The sequence below is a fragment of the Bombus pascuorum genome, chromosome 3 (assembly GCF_905332965.1).
Source record: "Bombus pascuorum chromosome 3, iyBomPasc1.1, whole genome shotgun sequence".
Taxonomy (NCBI): Eukaryota; Metazoa; Arthropoda; class Insecta; order Hymenoptera; family Apidae; genus Bombus; species Bombus pascuorum.
Window position 1 is genome coordinate 17,838,535 of NC_083490.1, and position 23,018 is coordinate 17,861,552.

At 33.0% G+C, this 23,018-nt stretch overlaps 1 protein-coding gene and 1 long non-coding RNA gene across 4 annotated transcripts in view; both read right to left on the reverse strand.

Moving 5' to 3' along the window:
* Positions 1 to 3,678: 3,678 nt before the first annotated feature.
* The window catches only part of LOC132905660 (ubiquitin carboxyl-terminal hydrolase 16/45), a 39,745-nt gene continuing 20,405 nt past the window's right edge, over positions 3,679 to 23,018 (reverse strand). For 2 of the 3 annotated variants that reach the window (XM_060957188.1, XM_060957187.1), the window contains exons 8-15: positions 14,849 to 15,111; positions 11,763 to 11,968; positions 11,320 to 11,566; positions 10,916 to 11,236; positions 9,549 to 9,786; positions 9,083 to 9,349; positions 7,295 to 7,476; positions 3,679 to 4,723 (exon numbers count right to left, since the gene is read on the reverse strand). In XM_060957188.1, the coding sequence (XP_060813171.1) occupies positions 4,651 to 4,723; positions 7,295 to 7,476; positions 9,083 to 9,349; positions 9,549 to 9,786; positions 10,916 to 11,236; positions 11,320 to 11,566; positions 11,763 to 11,968; positions 14,849 to 15,111 (1,797 nt within the window). In that variant the 3' untranslated portion in view covers positions 3,679 to 4,650. The remainder of the gene's footprint in view (positions 4,724 to 7,294; positions 7,477 to 9,082; positions 9,350 to 9,548; positions 9,787 to 10,915; positions 11,237 to 11,319; positions 11,567 to 11,762; positions 11,969 to 14,848; positions 15,112 to 23,018) is intronic. The other variant, XM_060957189.1, reaches the window with a different exon arrangement.
* On the reverse strand, positions 7,753 to 9,075 carry LOC132905685 (uncharacterized). Its single transcript, XR_009657843.1, has 2 exons — positions 8,048 to 9,075; positions 7,753 to 7,972 (listed from the first exon to the last, which is right to left on the reverse strand). It is a non-coding gene; the product is annotated as an uncharacterized LOC132905685 (long non-coding RNA).

The window sequence follows — 23,018 nt, forward strand, 5'->3', positions numbered from 1 at the left end:
AGCCACCGAGGCAGTAACTTCAATTGACGCCAACGAGACAGTCGATTCTTCGCGTCAACATACTTCGGACGGTTCTTGCACTCATTCGGCAAACTAGTCTAACAGTTTCACACGATATCGGGATTCATCGCGTTAACCGGTATCAATTTCAACTTATTTCTATATACGTTCCAAGTGTTGTGAAAAGTGCGAAATAAATAAAAATATATAACTGGAGACTACAGTTATTTCAATATAACCACCCCTATTATCGTAACTGAAATCAGGGGATCGTCCTGCTCGCGGTGTCGATTCGTAGATCGTAACGGGAATTTACGACTCCCGTTGACGCGCCTAACGGAGACGCGTCTCCCCGCGATAGGACGAATAAACAGTTTGTATTTTAACGGTGGTCGTTTGAACGCGTTCGTGACTAATTTCACCATGCAACTGGTGTTTGATATCGTTTCTTATTATCATTGCAGTCCCTCCGTGTGCTTTTCCTGAGGGGTGTTTGCTATCATAGATGGTGTAATATGGTATTTTCATGTAGCTTTTTGGTGTGAAATGTGTTTCTGAAACAAGTAATATGTCGATATTATTGTTATACAGAAATGTCTTAGTTGCGAGGGTCTGTTGTTGTAGGCCATTGGAGCTCCAAGCTGCTATTTTCAGTGTGTGCATTTCTATTTTTTACTTAACATGTTTGTAAGTAGTTGCAGTGTGACTGTAATTTGCTGAGTATTGCATTTTGCTCACTTATCATTTTTGTTAGCATTTCAGTGTTTTAGATAGATTGAGCAGTTACCTAATTTCTGTAGCGTCGTTATTGTTGTTGTTTTGGTTGTTTATAGGTGGTGTTGGTTAGTTAGTTGTGCATAACTTCGGCTACCAAAGGTGTTAATGTTTCTATGGTTAGTGTTCGATACGATTTGTACATTGGGTGTTGGCTCTGGTTCTGCAATTACTTGTTGTGAGGGATAGCTGCCCTATGTTCTGCTTCGAAGCGATGGAATCAGTTTTCGTTGTAGTTGTTTTGTGACTTCGCAGTCTTTATAGCTTGCTGGGTGGTTTCCATTATAGTTATGGCATTTTACTTTGTTTATTTTTCCCGTGTATGGGCAGTTCATTGTTAAGTGGTTTTCTGCACATTACGCACGCTACATTTCTGTTGCAGTATTTTTTTGTGTGTCCATATTGTTGACACCGTAATAATCTAAGTGATTACAAATTACTATTAATGTATGATGTTGGATGTTCAAATTTTGTAAATAATGCTTGAGAAAACTTTATCTTTTAACTAATTCTCTCGGATAAAGTGTGAAAAAATATCTGCTTTTTCAAGTAAAGTTTTAAATACAGTTTATTACATAAGACTTTTACTAAAATCCTCTAGATACCTTCTCAGTCTCTGATAGATAGTTTTTAAAATAATACCGATAAATTCATATACGGTTATTTATTTATCTGGCCGCCTTTGTCACAATATCAGCATGTCCTCTATTATATCTAAAGCTTGGTATAATTCATAAATTAAATGAAAAAGTGTGTAGGTAAGAATCACTCATATGCAAAGCAATTTTGAAAAACGAATATCTCATTAAAATATCCGTAGACATAGAAAAAGTATATGATACATTATAGAGACTAAGAACTATCAAAATATTAACGAACTAAAAATAAAAAGCCATATAATTACCTTAATAAAAATTCTTTTAATTATATTACATTTTTTAGCGTAGCGACCAATATTACAGGCACAACTTGACGCGATTTTTATTGTCATTAGGAAGACAGTAATTTATTTCTATGTTTTTATTTCAATTATTGTTATTATTGCTATAAAAATTGTTAATTTTTATTAATAAATAAACAGTTATGTGGCCTGTTCAGGCCCGCATGCGAACAAGAAATAAACCAGCTGTATTCTGCCGCCAATGTTATGTTTTGAACAGTTTGTTCGGGATTTTGAGTAGCTGTCGTAAGCTCTTTCGTAAAATAACGCTGTCAACATGCGAATCTGAACTAGGATACACATTGTACTTATACTTAAATATATTTCTATTATACATTCATCCACGCATTTCCTCTCTCTCTCTCTCTCTATTACGAGATGTATCTTAACATTAACTAATATTAAGGTTAATCTGCTGTTAAGGTATATTACACGTGTTATGGAAATGTAATGTCCATTATTAAATACGTTCAGAGATTCTGAAAATCGTTCAATTAATAATAGATAATAAATCTCAGGGATTATCGGAATATACAGGGTGCGCCGTTAGAATCCGGACAAAAGAAGTTTTGTGCAGAAAGTTGTTTATTTAAGTCAATACACAAAAACACATGAAAATGTTGTTATATCTCATTTAAAGGGTCCTTGCTGAGAACTTTTATTCTATGTAACCACCCTCTGCCTCTATGACCTGCTCTATTCTTGCTCTAAAGCGCGAGCACGCTGACTTCAACTGGTCGCGTTTAATTGTCGCGAATTCTGACTCGATAGCAGCTCGTAGGGAGTTGACGTTGGGGTGCCTGCATTTATTAGTTTGTCTCTCGATAACGCCCCACACGTAATAGTCCAATGGGTTTAGGTCGGGACTGTTAGGAGCAGCTTCGTGTTTTAACGAACACAGAATCAAATGACAACGGGCAAATCTTTTAAGCTTGGCGGCCTCGGAGAGCATCTGACGGACTTTGAGAACGTAGGAGGCATATCTAAGATCCTCTTGAGCTATTCGACGGACAATCGTTTCACTCACCCCCAAGACGGAGGCTAATTTTCGGAGAGAAGTTCCCGGATCTTCCAAAATCATGTCTTGGGCCCTTTGAATAATTTCTGGCGTCCTTGTTGATTTTTCCCTAACCTGAACTTTTCTCGCCGGAGAAGGAGAACCCTTCTCGAACCACTCTGAGGCTGCGTATCTCTTAGCAATGTCGTATACCGTCGATCTTGGGTAGCTAAAGAATTTTATAATTTCGACCGGCGTTCTCCCGGCGCGAAGACTTTCTATAATCGCCGCTCTTCTATCGTATTCCGGGTTTTGCTTAACGAGTTCTGTCATTTTGAGGTTATAGAAGACTTATTGACATATTTAACTAACTTCAGAGTCAATCAGCACAAACATCTGAATTCTAATATGGTGGGAACTACAAATTGAATTCTGTCCGAATTCTAACGGCGCACCCTGTACTTGAGTATACTTGGAGTTGTGCCGCAGAAGATTCATCAAGTTCGACTGTCTTTTGATATTTATATTAATTCATCAAGACACCTCCACACCAATCAGCGAGGCGTATGTTCAATTCCAAAAATTTTATGACCTTGGTCATTCGTTATATCCGGCATATTCGAACCAATATCGACTCTTGAAGATACCTCTGTGATGTGAGCCAATCAACGACACGTATGATCGAGTGCAAAGGAATTGTTTCGCCACGGTCCGCGCGCATGGCCGTAACTTACACTATTATCATCAGTCTACAATTTTCACTATGTTTATCATTTACAGAAAGTTGTCGTGCTACGATACTTATTAATACAAATATTCATTTCTGCAAAGTAATTAATATATAACTATTTGCAGATTAAAAACAAATGCGTCAATGGTACACGTGAATGCACTTGATGATGCGGTGATCTTTAATGTAATGTGGTTAATGAATCAATGAAATAAATCAATAGGAAATTTATGATAATTGGACTTAATAGTAATTTATTCTTATAAATGCAATTGAAACACATAAATACATGTATTTGAATAATTAAGTTCAATCTAGAATTTGACTACATTTAAAGTAAATCATGATAATATCATATCCATACCAGCAGCACAAAATTTAAGTTATATTCATATAAAAGAAAATAAGTAATAATTAATAGTTTTATCCGTATCTGCAAAATATGTATTCCTTTGACAAATAGCTTCTTTATTCCGTAACTTGTTTGTTTGAAATTTATTATATTCTTAGATATTACTTTGACTGGTCCAGAAACAAATTTTTAAAAATATAAAACGGTATCAATTAGCTGAACATTTAAAAGCAAGACTTCAAATTTGTAAGCATGAAATGTGGATCTTTACACTTATTTTATCAATAGTAACAGTACATAGAACAAGTTTTTTAAAAAGTCAATGTATTATTTTACTTAATTAACGATTAAAATATTAATCGCCGTTTCAATTTACTAATTATGTATTTATTCTAAACATAAATTTCATCTTTACTCGCATTATTTTAATACTTTATCAGAATTTTGACATTCTGAAATCTTCCTCACAATCTGGTTGCAGATGGTTGTGCATATAAATACATTGAATATTTGATAAAATAAATATTTTATAATTATGTTCTAGTAAGCATAGTAAAATCATGAATTAATTTAAAAAAATATTATATAATGCATTCTCAACGTGATTAATTCGAATGAAAAACTACTTTAAATTAAAAATTCCAATTTGATATCGATAACAAACTGACCTATTCATCAGTCAATTTTAAATTAAAATCTAAATCTCCAGAAATAAATTTTAGTATTGCTCTTGATTAGTCTAAATCATCGTCGTTTATAATATTTTAAGATTCGCTCTATTATTTTTCATTTGACTTGCATTTTGCTGTTGCAAAATCCAAATTTCGCTGATTTCAGGTTGAGACTTATTAAAATGCTCAAAGAATTCTTTCATAAAATAGGAGGTAGGCTTGCCTTTGTAACACAGTTGTTTCGTCGACTTCTGTTACTCTAAAACATAAAATGAAATTATGAATACAATCTAGATTTACTTCTATTTATATTAAACTAAAATTTAATTTGTTCAACTTTTTTAACTATATAACAATTAGTAGCAGAATTGTAGTAGTAAAACTGAAGCATGTTCAAAACAACACATAAAAACATTTTTCAAACTTGATTTCATATCAATTTTTAATAAATGTTTCATAAAATTTATTTGTAAGCTTTTATAGATTATATAAAACTGCATGCATTAAGCAATCTGTAAACAAATTTTAATAATACTATTTTCTTCTTTTTTTTAATAGAAATTACAAATTTGACTTCAATCAGCAGAAAATGTAAGAAACTACAACTACATTTATACAAACAATTCTTAAGAAACATTTCCTTTAATAATAAAATTTCTCTCGTAACACTACAGTGTAAAGGACATAATACATGGTCAGATACGAACAAATTGGAGGGATAACTCAAAGAAAACAGGTGAAAATGAAAGAAAAGGTTATTAAAAGAGTGAAAGAAGGAAAGGAAGATCCTATTATAGAGAGCAGAGCATAATAAGAAATAAAGGAAACTAGAGACTAAGGGACAGGGTGGAGGACTGACAGTAAGAAGGCAAAAACATCAGAAGAAATGGAGGAAATGAGAAAACTAGGAAGCTTTTAGAGAAAGAGGAACCTTGTGTTAAACATGGAAAAGTCTAAAATAATGGTTTTCAGAAACGCGAGAGGAAAGTGGAAAATAGAAAAATAATTTTGGGAGGGGAGAAAAGTGGAACCAGTAAAAGAATTTAAATATCTAAAATACACCCTGAAACAAAATCCACTAATTTGACTTGTTAATTAAAGGTATTATGCTGCATGGAGCAAAGATATGAGGCTGGAAAGTACAAAACAGGCTGGAGATGATAAGATAAGTATAATAAGATAAGATAAGGTAAATATTTAAAAGGCATATTAAGACTTAATTGAAATATCTTGGGACATAATGTAAAGGATGAAAATACAGAAACAAAATTATAGTGAAAGCAGGCAGAAAATTAACAGCACTTGAAAAAATAAGGCGAGAGTCAGATGATGAAATATTAAAGGAATGTTTACAAAAGATAGAAAGAGAGAAGACAGTGCGATAACAAAGTAGCATAACAAAAGGAGAGAGAATTTTGCTGTAAAAATGGCCTATGAGAGGAGTAAAAAGAAGAAGAGATGCTGGAAAGAGTGTTATGAGCGAAGTAGTGATGAAGGAAATAGAAATACGAAGGCAATAGCTGTACAACAAGAAACAACAATTAAGGTACAATACAGAATACAGAGAAACTGAACAAGACGAATGCCAAAATAACTAACAGGAAGAAAAAGAGATATACAAAGTACAGCAAGATTCTGGTGCGAAAATGAAGAACGGGAAAATCTGCAGACTGTGCAAAGGACAAAGAAAAACACTGAAACACTTGACCACGAACTGGAATCTCACATATTTGGACCATTTTTATACACATTTAGACCAAGCCAAAGCTTTAAAAGGGAAGATGATAGGAAGAATCTTATTAGACAAAATGAAATGATTCCTAATGATTAGAATGTAGATATTTATGCAGATCCATATTTTTTATAAACGCAATGGGAGAGATGGACTCTAAGTAAAGATTTGTTTGGTCAATCAATAACGAGTACTATATTTGACTTATTTTCATAAGGGATATTCCGTTGTATGTGAGAAATAGATGGAGTAAGTTGAGCACACTAATTTTTAGATTATTAGTTATGGGGACATTTAAAATCTGTTGTTCATGAAACGTTAGTTAACAATGTTGAAACTCTTCATCAATATAATGATTAAAGTTGCCGACAAATCCATGTAGCCTGTTCAAAAAAGTTTGACAGTCTACGATGTAACATATTCAAGCCTCTATTAAAGGCTCTATTAAATCATTGTGAGCAATTATTCTGAAGGTAGGCAAGCAACTATTACAAGACAAAGCAAGCTTTTACTCGAAAGCAAAATGATATCAGGCATATATGTTTATACATATGTTTATATAGCATGAACATTTTTTCTTATTTTAGTATCCTGAATCTGCCCCAGCTATGTCTCCCATACCGATTCCTATATTACCTACACAGAGTATGAGTGTGTAGAGAATGGAAAGAGTTTTAAAACGACAGAACAGTTAAAAACAGCGTGCGGTAACATATTCTCTATTCTTTACATAGAAACTGAGGAAGATTTATCTCTGTAAGCCGATATTTAAATATTTTAATAAAGATATAATTAAAAATAAAAGATATAATTTGAACTTTTTGCGTCGGTCTGATGGATTTTATTTTATTCTCCATATCTAGGATTTAAATACATACAACAAAACATTCTATAATTTTGTATATCATGCATTGTCCTGTATACTTTCTCAACTTCCAAAAGCTACATAAATATTTAATTAAAAATATTCAATAGACTATTGATAATATGTTATATGTACGAGTATAATCTTTATAACGTTGCACATACTATGGTATCATTATTTCATTTAATTACATAGGATATACCGCATAATACATACATTAAAAAATTACATACCTGGAATCCGAAACATGATACCATTTACCAGGTGGCGGTCTTACTGTCAATGAGGGAGCTGCAGCTGCTTCTTCAGTTTCAGACTCAGAACTCGAAGAATATGAACTTTCTTGTAAATCTTTAGCATCTTTTGGTGGCAAAAATGACCATCGAGGATCATCTGATGTTAGTGCTAATCGTGACTGAAAAACATTCATAATTTCTTGAAAGCTGTATATTTTAATACTTAATGCGCAAAATTTTTTATGTCAAATAATAGATACATCCTTTTAATATGCAGTAATTAATTACAAGTAATCAAATATGTGTGTGAAGATCATACTAAATAAAAAAGAACTATATAAGAGGGGCACAAAAAATAATGTATATAGATTAAATGAGAAAAAGTGAAGTCTCATGACACATAACCGAGTAAAAAGGAAGCGGTGCATTGACTCTCATTGTTCTGTAGTCCTCCATCTAAACGCTTCCTTCTACTACCCCTCATTGATCTAGTTGATTGAAATCCTACAGGTCTCGTATTAAGTCGGTCGTCAGCTAAAAGTTTCTTGTAGGTCCGTCTGTGTCATTTTCTGGTTCTAACGATTTCTAATAGCTCCACTTTTACTCGAACGAACAGTATTTTATTATGTATTAGGATATCCCATAAGTAATGATACAGTTGTCGGTTTTCTTATGCTAAACAAAAATAAGAGATTACCTGTTGGCAATCAATTAATGATGGATTTTCTTGCATTTTTTATAATTCTTTACCTTTATTTATTAAATATTCTTTCCAATTTTTGTAAAACTTTGATAGTAACATCCATTATTTTAAATTTATCTCTCATAAAAATGATGTTACATCCCGTCTATATATTTTGATGACACCCTCCGACTTAGTATGGAATGATAATAATTGCAGCCACACCTTTACGATTTCAGAGGTTCCTATAAATGGGAGTAAGCGCATTCTTGCACGTGTGCTTCGAGTGACGTGGTGGACAGACGGGATGCGATGATCATATATCGTTCCAACTCGGAGCGCCGCACCGTCCAAGAATGAGCAGACTCAGCGACCACGAGCGCTATAACGTTTTTGCAGAGGAACCCCAATTTTAAAAAGTAGAACTTGAGATGAATAGTCGGTACCGCGAATTCACAAGTCTCTTGCCCCGATTTGTACACGTTTTGAGTAAGTCTGGCACGTGTACGGCAGATATCCGTAAAAAGGCGATAGGCTTAAATCTGTGGGATAGTGTACAGCTTTGTCCGGTAGATGTCCAGCGTTGCCCAAGTGCGTAAATCTACTTCGCAGATTGAAACAATGACAATCTTTTGTAACATAACTTGTTGTAAGGCTGGGACAACGGTACTACGAGACTGAGAGCAGAAACACTCAAACGAGTGTGAGTATATAGCACAGTAACGAAGAACAAACAGGCATCTAGAATGAGTTGTGAGTATCAACTATTATATTTCTCCTTTCTTTCTTTTAGTATCATAAATAAGCGTATTATTATTCATCAGATTCAATACATTTCTCTCTTTCTTTGACACTATCCCCTCTTTACACCAATAAAGGTCGGATCCACATTAAAAATAAAGATAAAGCTTGGACGCTTCTCATTCAATTGTGTGACGTGCTCGCTACCAAATACCGTACGTTACAACGGCATTACTTATGGGGTGATCCAATATTTATACTTGACAAATATTGATAATATTTATAACATTATATCATTTTAACAGTGCATTAAATAGATTTATAATAATTTATAATTAAATTCTTAACATTTAAATAATTACCTTTACGTAAGCCACGTAATGTCCACCGTGAATAGTTCCACTATGTTCAACAACACCATACAGTGCATAAATTCTAGCTTTTTTATGATTTTTACAGATAGGTGCTAGATCAAGTAATATTGGAAATGAAACATGCCTTGTTACTTTTCGAAAATCGACTCGTTGTGCTTGAAATCGTTTTAAATGGAGGATTAGAACCGCGGGTACTCGAGAGATCAGGTATTGTTTCGTACTTGGAGTGCAGATCATCTTACAATTCGGTTTCACCTGACATCATGAAAAATTTATTTCATTTAAGATCCTATTGCATTAAAAACTGCAATTTTCAAGCAAGGAATTTTTCAATCAAATATATATTATTATTATTTATTATTAGTTATTATTAATTATTATGAATTATTTCAAATATTATTAATTAATATAACTGTTAAATTGCATTGTTAAACTTGCATATAATATAATATACCTTTCTTTCTCTGGCAGTACAAGCTTCACAACTAACTTTATTGCTCCCACTCATCAACTCTAAAGCTGTAAACTGATTTAAGCACGATTGTATCGAACATTCTCCTTCCTTAGTTGTATATCTAGTAGGTGATTGCTGAAGACTACCACTAATTCCTATTTTTGAAATACCAGAAGTGATGTTATCAATTCTATTATTAACGTCAGTAGAACATTCTTCTGTTTTTCTCCTTGTTTTCCTATTATGAAAATAAATGTATGAAATTCTAAAATCATTTAAACTAAAGTAATATAATATAATTAGCATTAACGGCAGTAATATAATTTTTTGCAATCAAAAGTTGAACACAAATGATATAGTTGAATAATATAACTGACGTAATATTCAATTATAGTAAAATATAGGAAATAGACAAGTGTAAAAATACATGGTAAAAGCTGTACGTGAAATATCGAACTGATATAGTCTGGTAAGATAGTCGCATATTGCGCTCATCTTTATCTAGGAAGCTCAGACTATTTGTGCAATAATACATTTCTCATTAAAAAACAAAATGTTACAAATAAAGCGCGAATTTCTATGTAAACTTATACAATTTCTATGAACGCAATTAAATAATGGTATATTATATCCACTAATTGTACGCATGTATTATAATAAATAGTATGCTGTGGATATTATGTACTATATTCGATAATCTCATGGCATATATAATAAACAGCTGAATTATTCTTTACAGTGTTACGATATTAGTAACAAAGTATTGTTACTTCGTTAATAAACAAAGCCATACAATGTCTTAATCGACGAAAAAGGGCCGTTGTCGACATGTTCAAAAATATTCTTCTATCTTAATTTACACGACAAATCTTTAGATTTACAGAAACATAATTTTTTAAAAAGTGGCTTCCGTGTGTAGTCCGTATTTTTATAGAAGATATGCATCAATACTGATGATTACATATTCTACTTGCTTGACTGATTAATTTCATTTCATGTAATTAGTAAGCAACGATCTGGATATGAGTATATCCGCGCTCTCTTTAAATAGCACACCTAAACAAAGCAGGTATAGTTCTGGCTAAACGTCAAAATATATTTTCTACAAGACTCTACACCTAGAAATCTTGATTTCGACAGCTCCTTCTATTATTCGACACAATGTTCGGAAATTAGTATAATGATATAAAAATGGATGATGTATATGAACGAGGGGAGACAACATTAACGTTTACCTTTGATGTATATAGCTATAAAAATCAATATTCAATAATAATAAAACTAAAAGATTGTGAAATGTAATATTTAACATAAACATGAAATATAAAAGCATGAAATTTAAAAAATAAAATAAATTTCTACAATACCATTGATTACACGTAGATGCTTCTTGTTCGATGTGGTTAACAGAATCCGTTAAACTCAGGCTAGGTGTTGATAATTTAATATTTTCCATAGTTTCACCATTTGCTAAAGTAATCGTAGAACTTGAACTTTCTTTTGACATAATCGGATTGAAACTAATAGTTGGATCTTCTGGACTCGTTAAATCTGAGGTCATTGCTAAAGAAGTAGATATAGAAAATCTAGTTTGGATTCCACTTTCAGTTTCCAAGCTTTCAGAACTATCTAGAGCATCTAAAGCTTTTGTTTGCGATAAATTTGGTGTACATGCATTCGAGCTCGAACTGTAAAGCAAACATAGTATTGAATTAAATGTCTTATTTAATAAAAATAGCAAATTAATCTATCCTATTATGATTGATAATACCTGGGCAACGAATTTGCATCAAAACGATTTAAAAGTTGTATTAAGGAAACATTATTTGTTGCACCAAATTGTAGGTCATTGTCTAATGGTATTTCGTTAATAGCTTCCCTTGCTTTCATCGTATCAGTCGATGGAGAGGCAGGACTTGTTAACGTAGACTGTTTTTCTGAACTATAACCTGATTCAGCAACTTCTGGAAGAAGCCCTTCTATTTCTGCATTATCTTCCACATCTGCATCGCTTTCTTCTACAAAAATTTGTTACTATGTTTATGCGTTCAAATTACTATGATGTAAAAAAATGAAAAAAGAAAAAACAATTTTTCATGCAAATATTTTCTTCAATTCAATCATTTATCTGAATTCGAAAAATTATTTAAACTAAATGTTACAGTTTTCAAAAATTAATGCAAAATAATGCTTACAAAATTTAAAATATTTTACCTGATTCAAGTACACCATTATTTTCTTCAACAGTATTACTTTTATCCGGGACAGAACTATCACCATGATCACGAATGTCTTGCTTTTTATTTTTTCGTTTTTTCCGAGCAGCCTTCTTTTCTTTTTTTGATTGATATTTTGAAGGTACATGTGAAATATTATTTCCCATTATATCAAATGTATCTTCAAAGCCATTGTTTTTTCTTCTTAAATAAATATATACGTAATAAAGTTATTCAATTAGAATCATTATTACTTCATTAATTATAGCAAGACATCCAAAAGATGTGTAAGCAAATTCGCTTCTACCATTTTCAATATAATATTAAGAATATATTTATAGACTAATATAATAAAAATATATGTATGTGTTGATTTAAATGAATATCCTTAATAATTTATAAAATATTAACTACTACAAGGTTATGACGGATATAGTAATATATTTTTATTACTGTTCCTATTCTTATTTTTAGTAATGTTGTTAAGTACACTGTTACTATTTTTGGATAGAATGTCTCATGTAATCTTATATCATAATATATATAACATATACAAAGAGGAAACTAATGAATCCTTTCAATATACAGGATGAGTGCTTTATCCCTACAACCTATAACAGCGTTAGTACTTTTAAGAATGCACTAACGTATCTCAGATGAAATTATTTCTTTCCCAAATATACTTCCGGGTAATCGGGTATACTTCCGAAAGACACCGGCCGTCAATCGAGATGTGAGTATTGTAGAAAGAGATGGTGGACTGTGTGTATGTATGGAAATATGAAATCTCAGTATTCAATTCATGCGTTCGAAAGATATAGATCCTCGTATACGTAACAGGGATGAATCGACAAATTCATACCAACCTAGTGACATTGTTGTAATGACTTTGTATCTAACCCTATATTGAATATATCTATTTAAGTTGTGTGAAAGAGAGAGAAATATAATATAATTCAATAAATGTACATCGAAACGAACTTTCCAGACGACCCAATATACATTGTGTAATGTATACCTTTATTTAGTGTAAGAAGAATTCATATGAATGCTAAGGAATTAAAAGGAAGAATCTATCTTATTCGTGTGGTGTCTTTTGGAGCCGACATAACTGAGAAATGACGAGCGTACTGTGCTTCAATTGGTACACTGTAGATTGAAAACAGATGCTCCATGATCTAATAAATACGATCTCCAACTTAAAACTCCATAAATCCAATTCATAAACTCACATTCAAAGCAAGCAGTACATTAACTAACATAAAAAACCCGATGCATTGAAAATTTAAAGATATATTAAGAGAAATTCGATAATTCGATATTATGAAACGTGTCATTCAATGCTACAAGTATTAGGCAATAAACAATGCAATGCTTGAGAGTCGCGTAATATTTTCTGAGGAATCATCGCAGTTAATTTATTTGAAGATTTTATTTATTCTAATACATTGATTAAATTGATTGAATGATACTGATCTCTAATGAATGAGAAAAAGAAAAATAATAAATCTTGAATATTTTTGTTAATTTTCGCTGCAGAGCGACGGTGTTGGATGCTAGCTTATCTCATTACTATCTGTCGTAAACACGAATGCATCGATACTCATTTCTGTAAACGTTTCATACTCTTTCAAAGTCCATTTTATATTATCTATTCTGTAATTCTTTTTCTAATCTTTTCCAAATCATTCCTTTTTATAAACTACCGCACATGTCCCCAATACAAAAATTTAGATAATTGTAGAACATTGCAACGTGCAAATCCAAATGATCCTCTTCGTCAAGAGTTGAAAGTGCTACATCCGACTCAATTACTTGGAAGAATTTCATGTTGAATTCATCATTCATGTTGGACCATCGAGGATAAGAAGGAATGCATTCAAAAGTTAACCACGGTAAACATTGTCACTCATGACTCAATGCACAAAACAATTTCGATATAAATAGATGATGTCACGCTTTATCCGGTGACAAACACAAACAACATAGCTTCAAAAATAATTCGATATCGTTTTTGAATTCGTTAAATCATTTGAACGCAAATAGATAGGCGTACATTATAATTTAACCTCGTAGAACGAAACTTCCTAATTACTGTTATTACTGTACCAAGATTGAAATCATTTGATCAGCTATTGGAAGAACTGAATTGGATAGATGTACAAATAGAACTCTCGATTTTGATGACTTTTTGACATTTGATGGAGACCATGATTCTAATCGACTGTTTCTGTCAATACTATTACAGTGAATTTTGCCTATAGTTATACGTTTCTGGCAGCATATGCGTTAGTATTGGTTGACGTCCACCTACCGCCTATTTTCACTTTCACTTTCATTGGGAAAACTCAATTGGAAGAACCAAATCAGCACTCAACAGCTTTTTGTTATAACACTCTGAATCTACTCTGTTACTTTGTTGGATTCGTACAATAAATTTTACTATCATATCTAAAGTCCGAATTTTTTACCTTACTTGCGAAACGTTCGAGCTACGACGCGAAGAGATCACCGGTGATCAGTTAATTTCGTGATTTCTTGCGTCTCCTACATGACACACATGGGGAATTCACAATCAATCAGCTGATAGCGCATCACGCTGTCGCTAAGCCACAAGCAACCATTATTTTTTATGTTTCCGCACTCATCCTATCACAATACATACATATTTCACTTATTAAAAGTTGCAAATGTAATGTTTGAATCTATATACATGTTTATGTAGATTCAAGAGCAACACTCAAGAAATTTCCAGATTTTGTATATGTAAGAAACGTTTTAAAATGAAGATTTTAAAACACATTGTATACATTAAGAAGCAAAATATTACATGAAATTGAAAAATAGAAACGTTGTATGTAATAAAAAGGATAAAGATGATTTTAAACCTTTTTATGTGCATATGGTCTATATTTCCATCGCAGAAATATTGCCTAAGAATCACATAATGTTCTCCTGATAACTTTTACATTTCAACTTCTAAAATATGTACAACATCTCTGTACAAAATATTTTAATCAATAAGATTAAATGAGACATTCACGTCTTTCTTTTCTCTCAAATATTTCAGAAAATTATTCTTACTTCAAAACTGGTGGTTGTGGTTTATCTGCCATAACCGGCAAACTGAGATCTAAGAAGGGTTCTGTACTCTGTGAAGAATGATGACAGTCCAGGCATTCTAATGTTGAAACTAAAACCCCACGAAAAACAAGTTCTGGTCCAAGTAATCTTGAACTAGCCTGATTTCCATAAAATTTTACACGTGATTTGAGGTTTTCTTCTACACCCTCCGGATTAGTTTTTTCGTTCAAACCAACTTCTTTCAAAATTATACTCTGGTACCTCTAAAAAGATTATGTTTTCGCATTCACTAATACATATTGTTAAAAACAGCAATCGTTATAAATCTTTGACAAGTAAAACAATTAAAATTAATATTATATTCAATAAAATATAGTTCAAGTAAGTACAGTAAGATAACATTTATAAAAATATTTATAAAAAATGATACGTAATTATTAATAATATAATAATATTGTTACGAATACATAAGACTATCTATTCTATTACGCAACAGTTGCAAGAATTAAATGTATATAAATTAATTGCCAAATTTTGATAATCCACTTGCACAATTGTTGCATTGTTACAAACCAACATTTTCCTCGTAAATGCCAAATATAGAGAAAAAATGAAAGAGGAAACTGCTTTGCGTTATTTTATGATCAATACTTTAAAAAAAGCAAAAATGACCATAATTCTTTACATAAAATGCTACATATCGTTTAATTTCCATAACACAAAAGCTATTATGTATGTACCAAGATAAGATCAACCATATTGAATGAAACTTTAGAACCGTCCTCTCCGATTTCGATGATTTTTGAACATGTTGCGACAGATATGATTTTGAAGAACTTTTTATTCTACGTGTAACTGTCGGCCATAGTTGCCGAGGTATTTCCAAAAAGGTGACGATATCACTATAGTGAATTCTGTTTAATTATTTTTGAATAATTGTATTAGCGTGATAGCGTGTGTGTTAGTATTGGTTGATACAATGACCTATGGAGATATATAAATAACGTGAATGAGCGAGCTGAAAAATACAGGAATAGAAAGAGAACGTTGCAAACAGGCATCTTGTCTCCTAATCTAATAACACATGCATATTCATACAGTAAATAAAAATGTAACATCAATGAATGGCATCAGTGTAGATGCTTGATCAGACAAAGACAAAAGGAATTTCCATGTAACATTCCCTTTCGATTTCTATATTGCATTCACTTACGCGGTAAATGTACTCGCGTATTCTATTTTTATATTTCTATGGATCTAACCCAAACCTAACTCTTATCTTTTGTTTATAGCATATATAAACGGCGGATATGCGACCTTGAATATTCTACCAATCTTCGGATAAGAAATCCGTACCATTAATTATTTATAGAGGCAAAGGATTAAAGGAAACAATTTAGTCTACTCGAAAATTTCATGAGGTGATTTTCGATACACTGTTACAGATTTTAATGAATAGGCGGGATTAATATTTAGTCTATGATTTTTCTTATAAAAAGTCTTGTAGAATGACCTACGTTGTGCGGTGCGGACTATACACAGGCTGGGCCTGAGGGTGTCCCCAGCCAAATCGGAGGCCATATGGTTTTACGATTGGCGACGTAAGGTCGCTCCACCGCCCGGCCTGTGTTTAGACATAAACAGGAAGGATGTGAGGTGCGTGTCGATCGGTCCTCCCAAATTGGGAGGCTTGGAGGTAATGCTCGTAAAGGAGCGGACAGAGCGGAAGAGGGAGAGAACATCCCACCCTTGTAGGGTTCCGCGTCGAAGGGCGGGCCTGTGCCGTCCTAGGTGGTCATAGAGGCCGACACGCCGAGGAGGATCTGGGATCTCCTCAGATTTGCACGACGGCCCAGGAGATAGCGTTGAGAAGGGTGGTTCCTCCCAATGCTCGAACTAACTTAGGAACGACTCCCCAGAATGGGAGAAGACGCAGGAGTGCTCCGGTAGTAATTCGAAAGAGGTCCCGGGACACCCTATTGAGCGTCAGGCAGACACCATCCGTAAAGTCCAACACTACCCCGCCGCTTCCAAGGAGCGGCGGGGTGTCTATGAGGATTTCCCCAAATATAAAAAAAAAGAAGAAAAAAAGGATGGCTTACATCTCCGAATTCCACAATCCTCTTCTCGACTTGCACGAGGTAAGCTGCTGTCCATATATCGTTCGATTTGAGTATCCCTGCGCATCCCGCAATTTAAACTGATGTCCTACCTTCGTTCGTGTACAGAAGTTTGCTCACATACAGAGATATTTCGGCTAAGTTTTAATTGTCAATAACTAAGAAACAAAGCTGAAAACGCAAGTTTTTATTCTTGATTTTCATATTATTTTAACTTGAAGAATCGCCCCTTAAATTCTTTTACGCCTATAACCGAACACTCTGCATACTAGTAAATCAAGTTTTCGTAGGAGCTTCAGATTCGTGAAGTATGATATAATGATGAAGAAACGATAAGTGATAGATGTAAACGTGAACGAAGCAGCGAACGTACCGACTATATTTGTGACTATGTCACAGATACGCATATTTAGACAGGATTCAATGTGCTATTAAATACAGTTTTTGTGAATATTTCAGAAACTAGAACCAAACGGCTGTTACATAGGAAAAAGTTGTTTAGAACCATACCCCTAACAGCATATTCAAAAATCATCAAAATCGGTGATAAGGACAAATTCTAAATAATTACCTTTTGAATTCTAAATATGATAATTGTACTAGAACCATTACGGACTATTAACCAATCGCCGACAAAATATCAAAAACTAAGCAACAAAACCCGTCAACTCAAAGGTTATCAGTATCACGGGGACCGGCGAACAGAATAGATGTAGAGGAAATTGCTATTATACTTCGTACACTGCGTTCTCAAAATTATAAATGTAGTATTCTCTCCTGATAACATCATGAAAGACAAGCAACGGTAAATGTGTCACAATGTTCAGACTTTGAAACAAAGCACACGCCCTAGTTTCATATGAGCTTCACGGTGTTCATAATGGAGAAAAAGAAAGGAGAAGGGTTTAATTATAATCATTACCAAAGGAGTGGGCAAAAGGAAAAGAGGAAGGTTTAATTAGAATAATTACCAAAGGAGCTTAAAAAACTACAGAGACAAATGGAAAATGTGCATAACAGAAGAGTAACAACTTAGAAGTGATCAAAGACAGGTTCGAGCATAGCAGTCTGATGTTACCTCGTGAGACACAGCGAAGTTGAGGAATCTAAAAGTAAGTATTACATATAGTCGAACATTTTTCATAATATATACTGGAAAAGAGGAATATCAAGCTGCGCGCTTTAACTTCGAGAACGCCATGCTGGACTTGCTCACATACACAGAGACCTCTACCACAGATATTCGCGTGACATGCTTATAGAATAGAACAGAGATCTCTTTTTTGTTTCCTCGACTTGCAAGGACAGACACGCAGACGGTCGCAAAATGTCTGATACCAAAACAAAATAATACTATATGACGCAGATAAATCAAAATGATATACACTCGCATGACGTATATGCTAGCTACAAACAATTCATTGCCTATCTTTTGCAGATGAAGTCGAGAATTGCTGAGATGAATAAGAAGTTGATAAGTGTCTTGAAAAAAGAATTTCTTTTTGGTAAAAATCTCTCAGATAAAAGAGACGCAGGGTAGCAAGTTCGATAAAGAGATCAAATAATAACACCCTTTACATGCCGTTATCATCGATATACGATCAGAGTTACAACAAAATGAAAAAATAGAACAATCCGAGATAAATGTAAGTAAAATGGCGGGTAGATTAAACTCATTTGTAGACAATTAGCAAAAGATGACACCAGACAATTTCGTCTCAAGTTGCATTGTGGGATACAGAATACAATTCGATAAAGAGATTAGATAGGGAAAGCTATCCCAAAATATGATAGATAGGTTAGACTACGAGAGGACTCAATAAGTGACAGATTACTAGAAAAAGCAGTAATAGAATCTTATAGGGTAAACAAACACCAAGCAACTATTTCCTAGTCAAAAAAAAACCACATGGATCATCACGTTTTATTCCGAACTTTAAAAAATTAAACAACTTCATCCAGACCTAGCATTTCAAAATAGAAGACATAAGAATGGCGAAGAAGAAGCTGATTTCACCAAGTTGTTACATCAGAATAGTAGATCTCAAGGATGCGTGCTACGCAATATCCATACATAAAAAGAACCGAAAATGTCTTCGGTACGAGTAATTAGGACAATTCTTCGAATGTTATTTTTACCAAAATATCCAAAGTTACCTGCAGTCACGAGAGCTAATCTTGGTAGCTCTCCTAAATGATATCTTGTGCATTGGGGCCGATTACGTGGCATGTAATAAAAACATTACAGAAACGGCAAAATTATTCCAGTTTTTAGGTCTTAGGACTAAGGAAAAAGTAGCATTGTCCCGGATACTAGGTACAAATTTTGCGGGCTGATGATCGACTCGAGAGAATGTTTTATCGAGTTGGAATAGGGAAAAACGACTTAAGACGAATCTAACACCATTCGCGGCAGAAAAGGCGTGCCTAACAGTTATATACAGTTTACTGCACATATTAAATCGTTGGAAAAGGAAAAGACATTGGTATTAATAACTTCAATTATCAGAAAAGAATGCTTCTCCCAAAAACTATTCAAACCGATTGGACCTTTGATCTACCTAACCCTAAATTAACACTAACTTGGTGGATTAATCAATTGGCAAGGGTAAGAAAAAGTATTAAAAGAAATAAGTTCAGAATGGAAATATATGCAAGCGCGTCAAATATGTTGTGAGAAGCAACAAACAGCTCCATCAACGCCTTCGGATTCTTGGCAGAAAATGAAAAGAAACTGCACATAAATTACAAGCAAATTTTAGCTTGTAATTGATAATGATAGATAGATAGATTGATTGTAATTGATAGATAGATCTATAGATAGATAGATTGTAATTGATAGATAGTTTTAGGAAAATTGGCAGATCATGTAAGAGAAAGTCAGATACTCTTAAAGATTGATAATACAACTGCAATAACGTATATAAACAGAATAAAGGGTGTACGCCTCCCGCATAAATAAAATTAGCGAGGGACATCTGGCAATAGGCAAAGGACAAGTACATTGTCTTTCTTGCATCGCACATAGCATCGGAAGGTAATAAGCAGACGGACTGCTGAGAACTATGAATGAGTATACCGAGTGAGAACACAACGAGCCTTTGATATTATCACTAAAAGATTAGGTGAATACAGATGACTTATTTGCGTATAGAATGAATGCTAAACGCAAACTTTTCCTTTCTTAGAAACCAGATGCATTACAAATCGGCGTATTTACAGTAAGCTGGTCGAATCTGAAATTTTATGTATTCTGCCCTTTAGACAAATTCTCAGAATGCTTCTAAAAATAAAGCAAAATAGAACAACGGGCATTATCGTCGTCCTGGATTGGCCAAACCAACCGTAATATTTATTTTTAGAATCGGCGGCAGGAGACCCAATAATTCTCAAGCCTGACATTTATTTACTTTTAACTCTATGCAGGAGGATGGTGTATCCATAGCCGAGTCTACTGCGTTTGATTATAATTACAGCATCAAAGAGGCTTCCCTAAGGAAGAATACACTCAGAAAAAATCGGCATTTTACTAACATTTTGCTTATCTAGAGGAAACTATCATGAGACAGTACAGGTCAATACTATGGCATTGCTGGCAATTTTTCGAAGAGAATAGCCTTGATTTTTATTGGAGGGGACTGTAAGTTTTAGACGGGAAGGATCATTGGCACACTAAATACATACAGATCATCCTAATTTGACCGCAATTATATGAAGAAGTCTCGTTCGAGGCAGTCAGCAACTATTAATGGTTCATACGTTGTTACGCATGCACAATTATAGGTAGAAAGAATTCTCCCTAGATTTACCGACATCTTTTTGCGAATATCTCGCAAACTAAGACCGAGCGGCGGTTATATGCACAGGAAAAAGTTGTTCAAAATATTGATTTCTATAACACATCCAAAAATTATCAAAATCTATGAGATGGATAAGATATCGAAGATTACCCTGACTTTCTTTGTATTTATCATCGTTGTATATAATAACTTGGTTGACATGTTGAATCAAATTTGGGAGATGTATTAGTAATTATATGTAAATCTGTCACTATCCTAGATTCGATGATTTTTTAATGTTACCGGAGACATGAATCGGAGGGACTCTCCGATTTCGATGATTTTTTAATATGTTGTAGAAATCAATATTTTGAACAACTTTTTTCTATACATATAATCTTGGCCTTAATTTCCAAGATATTTATGAAAATATTTTTAACATTTTGTACTTTGATGTACGTTGGATGGATATATCTCACTTTCGGGAACATCTTTAGTGCCACAAATAACAACCTCATACACCGTCGTAACAATATGAACGAAGGATGGACGAGCTTGATTATTCCATGGATCTTTCGGATTACAGCCCCATGCACAATATTAAAAATGATTATCATTAATGTTCTTGGTTAGGTTTGGATTAATCTTACAAATTTAGCCACAGAGGACGGTCACCTAAAGGTTTGAGTAATAAATAATAACATCAGTTATAATAACATAAGTCAGTTAAAAGTAAGTCATAGTAAAATGGATTGTAGTAAGTTAGAAAGTTTTAATATTATGCCGACGAATATGGCTCCATTGTAAAGAAGTTAAGAAAATTACTATCTCACACATATGCTAAAGAAAAAAAGAACGTAAACACAATTACAAAATACACATCGATAACATTTACGTCTTCAGATAGATAAGGCAACCAAATTTCAATTCTGAATTACGATCATACTACAGAAACTTGTATATTGATAAAATATCACATTTCTATATTAATATCTAGTCATTGAGAGAAAAAGAAAGGGAGAAAGAGATGTAATGGGTATATTGAATAAAGTCATATAAGAAAATTACCTTTTTGGCGGTTACAGATACATATTTAATAATAAAATAAAGTCCTGTTATTAAAAATAGTTCGAATATAACTAATTCGAATAAAAGAATAAATCGAAGCGTAGAGTATTTTAAGCATTTGATATTATAAATTGAAATTAGAACTAGATATTAACAAGTAGAATTCAACATATCTGATTCAACTGAATTCAAAAAAATGAATTTCATTAAATTAGTCAATGATAAATAGACGTAACTTATAAATTATACTAGGTTTTTTATTATTTTCACCATTACAATTCTGATATTGTGAAAACGAAAATGCTATATAATACACTTTTTCAATTTATCTTAATATTTTCTGCAACATAATTAAAAAAATAAATAAGATCCCTTTGAAAAATATGATTCTTTTGATTCGCTACGAAAATAAACTACTATTTTCATAATTTTTGTTACTGCTATTTGTTGTCCACATAATATGTATAGAGGATAACGCTTCGTCGTTGTTTTTTTTTCTTTTTTTTTTAATAAATGACTGTAAATGGATGGAAAATCGTGTATCGCATTGAAATAAAGACACTGTATAGTATTAGTATTAGTATCTTTACAAAGTATCAAACAAGTATTGAGCATTGATACTTTATACAAGACAATTATTCCGCGAAAGATCCCAAGAGAAAAGCACCCAATCAGTCGGATGAAATTGTTCCTATGTTCTATTGTTCCGATATCAAAAGCCGATCCCGCCTCTGTGTGTATGTGTGATCCGTTTGAAATTATTTGTTTAAAATACATCTTTTAATCACCCTCTATAATACTGCGAAGCACCAAATGTATACCGAAAGTTTCGGGATCCTAAAATTCGATTCAGATATCAGTCATTGACCTACAGTGCTGGACAAAAGTATTGGCACAGCAAGATTGTTATGATACAAATGCTTATAACTATTAAACAAATTGATTTAAACAAAAAACTTTTTGACGTATTTATTTATTATCTATCCTAGTTTATTACATAACAAGAGCAACAATATAAATAAAATAATACGCAAAATAATAACAAAAATATATTTTTTGAACATTTTATGGGTGGACAAAAGTATTGGCACAGTAGAATATTTACGCTTATAACTAATTACATAATAAACTTCTAATATTTTGTTGGCAGTCCTTTTCTTTTAAGGACTTCCTTTAATCTTCTGGGCATCGAGTGGACTAATT